The 9,874-nt window shown below is 41.2% G+C and overlaps 1 protein-coding gene across 3 annotated transcripts in view; it reads right to left on the bottom strand.

Annotated features, from left to right (window-relative positions):
• Positions 1-3,920: 3,920 nt before the first annotated feature.
• ARHGAP11A (Rho GTPase activating protein 11A) overlaps positions 3,921-9,874 on the bottom strand; it is a 20,229-nt gene continuing 14,275 nt past the window's right edge. For all 3 annotated transcript variants that reach the window (XM_025197760.1, XM_014517366.2, XM_014517365.2), the window contains 4 exons: positions 8,679-8,811; positions 7,732-7,840; positions 7,253-7,403; positions 3,921-6,850 (listed from right to left, as the gene is read on the bottom strand). In XM_025197760.1, the coding sequence (XP_025053545.1) occupies positions 5,301-6,850; positions 7,253-7,403; positions 7,732-7,840; positions 8,679-8,811 (1,943 nt within the window). In that variant the 3' untranslated portion in view covers positions 3,921-5,300. The remainder of the gene's footprint in view (positions 6,851-7,252; positions 7,404-7,731; positions 7,841-8,678; positions 8,812-9,874) is intronic.

Genomic DNA, 9,874 nt, shown 5'->3' with positions numbered 1-9,874 from the left:
AGGAGCTGCCACTGCATGCACCCTGGGCCGGCATATACCCCTGGATCTGCACACAGTGAGGGCAGGCTGAGGCTAGGGCACTGATGAGCTCTTCCCAGCCAGGGGTACTAGGCCAGGCTGCACTCAGGGTGGGCAGCAGCAGCACTGGGAGGGGCAGTTAGGGGCCAGGAGGGGTGGGTTACAGCAATCTTTAGCATGGCTGCAGCCACCCCCATAGCCCCGCTCCCAGCACCAAGTGCAGCCCAGCCCAGCCTTACCGGGAACAGCCCAGTGCCACATCCAGCCCCAGCCTGCAGTGGCAGCCTGCCCTGCCCTGCGTGCAGATCTGGAGGCACACACCCTCCATACCCCGCTGGGGTAAGTGCACTTGTGGTATCCCCCCACCCCCGTGCTGCCTGGATGATCCACTTGCAGCTGTCCTACTCCCTGCCCTGGCTGTGCAGTGCCTGCCACTGCTACTGCTCCAGCTCCACTCCCTCACCACGGGGACCTCTATCCCCACACACACCCCTTCCCTCGCCCAACAGACTTACCAGTTTGTTGCCATTTCCCACGCTTCCCGGCTACAGATCAGAATTGGATCAGTATTGGCCAATATGACTCACTAAAAATCAGCCATTGGTATCAGCTCCAAACAAATCTCTATTGGTGCACCTCTAATGGGTACAGCTATGGGCATTAGAATGGCCCCACAATATGCCAACCTTTTTATGGGCCACCTGGAAGAATTCCTCAAGAAGTACACCAAACCCACACTATACCCAAGATCAATGGTGGGCAAGATATGGCTCACCAGCCAGAGGGGCTTTGTCCAGCCCACGGTGGGTCCTTCAGTCCCACCTGACCGTAGCACATCCTGCCACCCCCCACCTCCGGGGACGCAGTAGGGGTGGGGCACTTCGCAGTGGGACTGCTTTTCTCAGCAGCCCAGCTGCTGCCACAACCCCAGCCCTGTGGTACAGAAACCAGCATGCACAGCCCTGACCCTGCATGCTCTGAGCCAGCTTCAGGCTTGCCTGTCTGGGTTAAGCAGAGGCAGTATGGGGGCAGCAGCGGCACCCTAGGGGCCCCTCCACTTCACTGGTGCAGCTGCCCAGAGCCAGCACGGGGCTCCCCTGCATTTCTGCTGCTTCACCACCTCTGGGCTACCCCATGGGACAGCAGTGGCAGCGGTGAACAGATGTAGGGCAGCCCTGTGCAGGCTCTGGGCGGCTGCACAAGGAAGTGGCTGCACAAGAGCAGGTTCTCCCCCACACCATTGCTGCCGAGCCTGGGCCCCAGTACCTGCTCCCAGTTCGCCTGCCTGGGCTGAGCAGCAGCAGCGTTGGCAGCATTGGACAGACAGTTGGTTGCTCGGTGCAGGGAAAGCAGTCCCTCCCCCTTGCCACCACCAGGCAGCTTTTGATGTGGCTGCCCAGAGCCCGTGCTATGCCGGGCTGCCTCGTGGCTTCATCACCACCACTTCTGGGCTGCCCTGCAGCTGCTCCGCACCATCACTGCTGCTATGCTGGGCAGCCTGGAGACAGCGATGATGGACCCACGGCAACCTGGTGTGGCACAGGCTCCAGATGGCTGCACCAGAAACTGCCCAGTGACGGTGAGGGGGAGGGACCGCTTTCCCTGTGCCAAGCAACACTTTCTGCCTAGTGCTGCCGCCACTGCTGCTCAGCCTAGACAGGTGAGCCCAGAGCCAGCACAGGGGTCGAGGCTGCACGCGCGTGGGGCCAGCAGCAGCAGCTGGAAGGAGCCGCCCCACTGCCACTGTATGCCCGGGGTGGCAGGACACAGAATGGCCAGGCAGCGCGGAGCGGTCGTGGGGTGCACTGGGGCTGTGCACAAATACCATACAAACACACAGGCATCCCTGTGCACCTCTGGTGGAAGCCTTGTTCACTGCTACACATACCCCACCATACACATGCACCCACACTCACACCCACCCTCCCCCTCCACACACATCCCCACAAACCCCCCATGCCCACCTAACCACACACACAGTCTAGAAGAGTAACATTTCATTTTGAGCTATTATGCAATCACTTCTATATACACAAACAAATCAGGACAATATTTTTTACAATTAAATTAAAAATATATTATGGATGTTTGATTTTTAGTACACAATTTGTTGTTGTTTTTTCCGGTTCTATGATGGCAATCCCTCTTCCCAAATGAAGTACTTCCAGGGGCAAGGGAAGGGACTTTCAGTAGCAAAGGTCAGAGGTTTGGGGCATGACTTCTGGTCCCAAGATGGCTACTAAGGGGTGGGGCTACCCTTGTGACCCTTGACAGCTCAAAGCTTGTTAAGCAGCCCTCCAGCAGAAGTAGTTGCCCACCCATCTAAGGTATGTAGATGACATCTTTATCATTTGGACCCATGACCTGAAATCTGATTGATTTCCATCACAAGTTTAATAATCACCCTTCCAGCAGACTCTCTCTGGTATACTCCAGCACTAACGTTTTCTTTTTAGACACTATTTATACAAAACACCATATACAAGAAACTCATGGACCAACACACATTTACACAGAGCCAGCAATCACCTTAAACACACCAAGAAAGCTGTAATATATAGCCAAGTCCTCCGATACCACCAAATTTGCAATGTGGAGAACACCTGGGATTGTCACCTCACAACTCTCAAAAGTTTTCACCCAATAAGGGCACTCCTCCAGAGAGGGATCACACTTTTGAAAGAGACACCCAGATACTGCATGAACAATTGTTGCAATACAAAAAGAACATTCCCACGAATCGCACACTATTAGGTATGACATACCATCCTTCCCTGGAACCTATACAGAAAATCCTCAAACAATTGCAACCCATGGAAGACGACCCAATTGTTAAAGAGATCTTCCCAGAACCACCCATCCTAGCCTTTAAACAGGCACCAAACCTCGACAACCTCATCACCAAAAAGCAAAACTTCCTATGGCCCAAAGCACACCAAATGGATCCAAACCATGCCAGGACAAATGTAAAGCCTGCCAACACTTATCCACTGCTCCCACAACTACACCCCACAGCAGAACCATCACCATTCCTGCATCTTATACCTGCACCCCCAAAACCGTAACACATCTCATCCAGGGCACTGAATGTCCTGATGGAACTTATGTAGAATAAACCAAACAATTGAGTATCAGAATGAACACACCAAAAATCTATGAATGATAAAAATACCCAATTACTACCTGTGGGTGCACATTTCTCACAAGACAACCACTCACCAATCTCTCAGTTCTAATCCTCAAAGGGAATTTATAAAACACCTTTCATAGACAAGCCTACAGACTTTGCTTCATGAAACTACTGGATACAAAAAAAACCCATGAACTAAAAATAGATATTGGATTTATGGCACATTACAACCTGCCTGCCAACCAATAACCCCAGGTAACCCTCTACATTTTACCAGTGGTCAACATTCCACTCTCTTGCCCATTTTCCACCCCACCACAACCCACCTACTTACCTGTCTCACACACATGAACTCCTATCCCCCTCTGATCTTCCCTGCCATGCATTTGCATTTTCACAGACCTGTATTCTGCATATTGGCTTAAGCTTCTATTCAACTCTAGAGTATACAAATACCAGCACTCTACTGTATGAGCTTATTACATGTATGGTCTATGAGCTGTCTTGACATGGTATTAGTTTCTGAATAGAATCAATATTGAATTTTGACCTACAAAGGCTTCTTGTGTCTGCAATTTACATGGCTTGTAGATGTTTTTGCCCATTACTTCATACTAGAATTGTTAGTAGGAGCACGTGCGTGTGGTATAGCAAAAATCTCTCTAGATGTGTGCACGCACACGCACCAAGAGTAAAGGGTCCATTAAGTCTGAAAGACATTCCTTTCCTTGCCCAACACAGCATAAGTCTGTTGAACATTAAACATACCATTAAGAACCTCTCTGATCTTGCTTTTGGGGAGTATGAAGAATTAGAAGAAGGGGATTTTTATTTTCTGGTAGTTTCAGAGGGTTGGTGAAAGTGTTGGAGTTGGCAATCTCTTACAAACAGCAAAAATCTGAATTCCAGCAGTCATTGATCATTTACCTACACAAAAATAGAGATTAGTGCTGCAAGGTATAAAAGCACTGTAGAGAGAACATTTACAAAACCCAAATAGGATGAGCAAACTTATACTAAAAGAAAGTACATATGCAATGATTTCAGCTCTTAAATCCTGCCAACAAGCAAGCTGTATACATAGAAAGTAACTGTCATAATTCAAGATTTTTAGTCTTAAATAATTTTACAATGGATAACATGTAAACAATTTAAATTCTAAGACAGATGTAAACATTTGTTTGTGCAAATGAAGTTTTAAACACAGTATGGCTTTTTACATTTGTCTCATTATTTCAGTGACATTGTCTTAAATCTACTTTTGTATCATATGATCAGCTACATTTCTTTGCTCTAGAAAAATAAGTTAAGACCAGCATATTATCTAGTAACATAAAACCTTACTTTACCACTGACAGAAACTGAAGGTAACAGGCACAAAACAGATACATCCGTGTTTTCAGGGGTACAATATTAAGCCCATATTCTGCTTATTTATTTCCTATATACTCAACTACTTCTCTCATGTGCACATGCACAGATAGATGCAACTGGTATGTACACAGAAACCCGACTGTGAGGACAGAGATTTATCTACCTATTGAAAAAAGCCACACAGTAAAATCAGAGCTGTAGAGAAGTCTAGGTCAATGCTGAAGCTAGACTACTGCCATTTAGTCACTGTAGTGTTAAAAAAAATATATACATATAAAGAAATAAAAGTAGCAATAATAAATGAGTTTTACACATCCTGATAGATAGCAGTGAGCCATTTTCTTGTGTGTGCATTGGTTTTGGTTTTTAAAAACTTCTGGCAATTGTTTCTTAAAATAAAATACTACACTTGTCAAGACACTGCAAGAATTAGTTTGCCTACTTCTAAAAGGATGCATCCCACACGGTTTGAGATGGCCTTCCATGAACAATTACAACTTAAAGTGTTTAGAAATTAAGCTAGATTTTTGTTTTTCAGAATCCAGTCAATTGAAAATAGCAGACAACTAGTAGTCATAAAGTTACAGTAAATGGAAAATCATATTGATATACAATTAATGACATCTGTACAAATCTAAACATACACCAAATTAAAACAATTACAATTAAAAATCCCATTATACAAAAGAATTCAGAGCTAAAGCTCATCTATACTTAGTTTTCCCAAAGAATATTACAGAAATTCTAGTTAACCAATTCAACTGCCAATTTTTAAAACCTATAAGTCTACAGGTTTAGTAGATGGAAGAAGTTTAGCTTTTGATATTGGATTCTTTGGAGATCCCCTGTACCGAGCCTTTCCAGTAGCACTTTTTGTAAGGATATTTTTATCTGATGTAGCACCAATAATGTTTGTATTTGTACTCAGTTTAACAGCAGCTTTTGACACTTCATGATTAGTTAGGTCTTCTAAAACAGTCACTTTCTGTTTGCAGCTTCTAACAATTCTCACAGAAACATCATCCTTCTCTACTGGATTTAATGGTTTGGAATGAGATTTGGGAATTAAATCCATCTCTTTATATGACATGAGGACTTGATGTACAGTTTCACAACTGGATGATGTTGTGGAATTCTTTGAGGACTCTTTTAGACAGGAGAACAGTGCAGAATCATAGCTCACTGATTTAGCAAGTGGAGAATAAGCATCACTAGGTTTTGCCAATTTACAATTTACAGACCGTCTGCTGGCCTCCAATAGGGAGTTCATTCTTCTTACAGACTGGCGGACAGGAGTACGTTGAAACTTGAGGGGCGGTTTAGCTTTGCTTGCAGAACATGGATCATTTAAACAAAGCTTATTGAACCATTGTATGTGGTCAGAAACCCTCCCAAGATCAGAAGCAGGTAAAGTTTTTGGTGTAGTTTTATCATAACTTCTAGTCTCTCCACTGTGTTCTCCAGTTTTATTTCTGGACCCTAGGAACTGTGAAGCAGGAATTTGTACCCCAGCAATAGATTTCACACTTTCTGTCTCTGAATTACAGTATTTAAGCTCATAGCCTTCCAATATTTTTGACTGCTCCAATTCTACTCCCCCTTCTTTTCTTCCAAGTGAATTTAAGTTATCTTTGGAGAGGCTTTCCTGAAAATTCAGCTTGCCCTCACTAGTCATTACCTGAGGCATAGTAAGTTCTGGCACATTTTCTGTGTCCAATTTCTGAGTCTGAAGCTCAAACTCAACAGGGTTTTGGAAAAAGTTCTCTACAGCTCTGATTTCATCCTTCCTCAGTTGATGACAGCCAGTGGCAGAAGACTGATCAATTAATTGATCAAACTTATCCTTTGATTCTGCAACTGCCAGATTTTTTGAAACTTCAGCTAACTGTTCTTTCACTGGACTGAACCCTGTGAGACGAGGAGTTTCATTTAGCTTTTCTTCTGTTAGTTCCAATAGTGAAGACTTTGTATCTGCTATCAGATTGTGAAGATTACTTCCAGAGTCAGAAAATGCTTTCTTAATCTTCAGTAATGTTTCTGTAGTCAAGTTCTCATCTTCACAAAGTGAAAATTCTCTTAGACTGACATCTTGCTTATTTACAATAGTAGATCTCAAATCATCTGGAATAACAGGTGGCTTTCCAATTACAAGAACAGGTTCTGAAGAACAGGTCTCCGCTTCAAGATATCCCATCAGATTTGTCTCTCTGTTGCTGGTCCCCTGAGAACCTGCATTACTGGGTCCATTCCATGACATTCGATAACTTACTTTATCATGACATTTTGGCGTTAGCAAGTTTTCCTCAGATTTGCTGATATTTTTTGAACCTTAAGAGAAGTTTGATAATAAAATTATTTTTAAAAATGTGTTTAACATTAGTCTATTAATAGAACATTAGCAAAACTATAAACAAGAATCTTGCCAATAAATCTAGTTATAATAAATGAATTTGAAGTTGCAACATTCTCCATTTAAGTACTTTGTTTAAATTTACATATCCAGAGATGAAAGTCTTTCACATAAAGACTTTAGACTACTAGTGTAGTAAGACTCATCAGTAAACCAAGGTACTATAAAAATGCAGTTATTTAAATTTGTAATTACAACTAACTTTTCCCCGTTACCCAATTTATCAGTTATTTTTTGTCTGGCTATTTCCCCTCTGGAACCTTTAAGATCACTTAATTCTGTTTTTAATGGCCATCAGCAAGCTGTCAAATAACTTTTACCTTTCTTTGTAAATTTTTCACTAACACCTGGGGTAAAGTGCAATTCTGACTTTGAATCTTCAACTCTGTTTTCCAGATCTTGTTGATTTGCAAGTCGCCGGCCAATGTTTTCAGACCTGTGTACAGCTGGACATCCACTTGCAACATTCATCTTGGAAGTGAAAAAAAAAAAAAACCAAACACAAAAAGTTTTAAAAAGACTGAACATAAGATTATTCAAAACTTAATTTGTTTTCTAGATCCAAATTAAATGCAAGTTTACAGTTCAAAGAATGTTTTTCCATTGATAGCAACTGCTAAGACGACTTGCATTTAAACATTTTTAATGCAAAATTTTAGAACAGAGAAACTTCTCTCTTCCTTATTTAAACAACGTAGACCTCTTTATGCTATACAGGCTACAAGAACAGTACTCTCTCTTCCTTGACAACATTCCCTAGAATATGCTGACAAGAATAGGATAGGAAAAGTTAACATACTACATCTTTGTTGCTTTTTCCCAGACTGAACTTCAAACGTAACGATCTGCGAACCATTTCTTTTCGGCTAATCTTTGGAGAGAAACAGCCAGTTTTTCCTGATTCGGCCCTGAAAAATGTGAACATTAAGAAAAAGGTAATGGAAAGAGAGAAAAAAAAACAACCCAAATACTGCTCTCTTTATAATTTGTATCCTTTTATACTTTCTATTTTAGATTATTTCTTGAGACCAGTGAGATAAAAACTGAAGAGGAAAAAAATGAAACAGTAATAAAATAATTGTTCCTAATAAAGGAATCAACTTCAATACACTTTAAAGTAACTGATTTAGTGTTTGATGCTACAAAGTTGGGGGGGGGGTTTGTTTTGATCCAAGTTAGTGAAATAATTTAAAAAGTGGGGGAAAGACACAAAAAGGGGAGTCAGGAATTAAAGAGAAATAAGGAATTCTAGAAAAAAAAAACCCACAATATGATGAATCCTTGGAAGTTAGGTTTTTACACTTCATGGCTTTCCTTCAGGCATCCACCTCTGTCCCACCCACACATTCCACAACTCCCAGAGACAAAACACTATGAAGTAAAAAGCTAAAAGCAAATCTGGCAGAACTAAAAATGTTTAACCTTCTGTCTTGTCCAACAGACATCATGAAAGAGAAACATTCCAGAAATCAAATGGCTACCATAATAACCCAAGAAGATCAGTATGAAGGATCTCTCTCAACCTTTTTAATCTCAAGGCTTTATTTCCCCTCAGGAGTTTCAGAAAGGAACCTATACATAATGGCAGCTTGTTTACTTGCTTGCTAGAAACTAGACCAGTCACCAACTCACGTTTTATACAAGGAGATACACTCTATACACATTGTAAAAGAGTAGCAAAGGGTAGCCTTTCGGTTCTGCTTCTCAATTCAGCACATACTGCACCTATGAATTAAGGCAATTTACCTGCATATTTTTTTGCATGCAATTCTTTTGCTTCTCCTGTTTCCTGTGCTAGACAGATGCTTTTCACTGCTGACTGATGGAGACAACAAAGCCTGAGATGACCGAGACACACAAGGACTTGCTTCATATTGAACTACAAGAACAAAGTTATGTACATGATAAACAGGTAATTTTATATCTTCATGTTAAAAAAAAAAAACATGCTAAAAAGCTGTTGGAGGCAAAGTTTGGTTTTTTTGGAAAGGCACTCATTTGCTCAGTACATCTTGCTTGAACGTGCAGTGTTTGAAGTCAGGTGACTCTGCTGTTTAAAGCATTTCAGGCAAGGAAAAATGTTGGAAGGAAATCACACAAAGTGAAACGGGATCTTTGTTTTGATACTAGCACGTAGAAGCACCAGCACGTTATTGGTTTCACATCCTAAATCAGTTTCTAGCTTAATACACTTCATTTATTCCTGTTTACATTTTACACTTGAAATTTTTCAGTAAAAACATTAAAATGGTAACATGTCAGCGTGAAGATTAAATGTGGCAGAAAGCATCTGTGTGTGATCTTTTTGCAACACTTAGCCAGAATAGACTTTAACAGCAAAGGATATGGTGTTTTTTATTCATCCACCTACACAGAAAATTGAGATGCATTTCCTTCTAAAATGATTAGTGCTTTAAGACTTGTTTACTCTTCATAGCAAAATGAAGAAGTTGAACATTTTGATTAGTTATGTTAACATAATGGACAGTAGATGTTTTACAGATATTCCAGGTCCCTTCCTGCTCCAAGAAGCTCACAATAGAAAGACACAGAGAGCTTAGAAAAATGGAGAAATACAGTGCATAAGTGGATAAAGATCAACAATTTTCTTTAAATAAGAAAAAAAGATTTTTAATTTTAAAAAATCAATTTTTTTATTTAAATTGTATTCTTTATTTTTAAGAGGCTTTTAAAAAAAATAAACCTATATAAAAAGATAGTGTATAATTAGATGTTATAATCCCTATTCCATGATGCCATCTTTGAGCTTTAACATATCTTAAATTAAAACTATTTGAGACAATACATTCATGTAACCTTTTTAGAAAAGTTTTATAAATAGGTCAGAACAGGTCATGGATTATATTAGGGGTCCAATCTTATGGGATTATGGAAGCATAGAACTGCAAGGGACCTGTAATATCAAGTCCGGTCCCCTGCCG

Source organism: Alligator sinensis, unplaced genomic scaffold (genome assembly GCF_000455745.1).
Source record: "Alligator sinensis unplaced genomic scaffold, ASM45574v1 scaffold262_1, whole genome shotgun sequence".
Taxonomy (NCBI): Eukaryota; Metazoa; Chordata; order Crocodylia; family Alligatoridae; genus Alligator; species Alligator sinensis.
The sequence above is the reverse complement of the archived record's forward strand: the minus strand, read 5'-3'. Positions and strand labels throughout refer to the sequence as shown.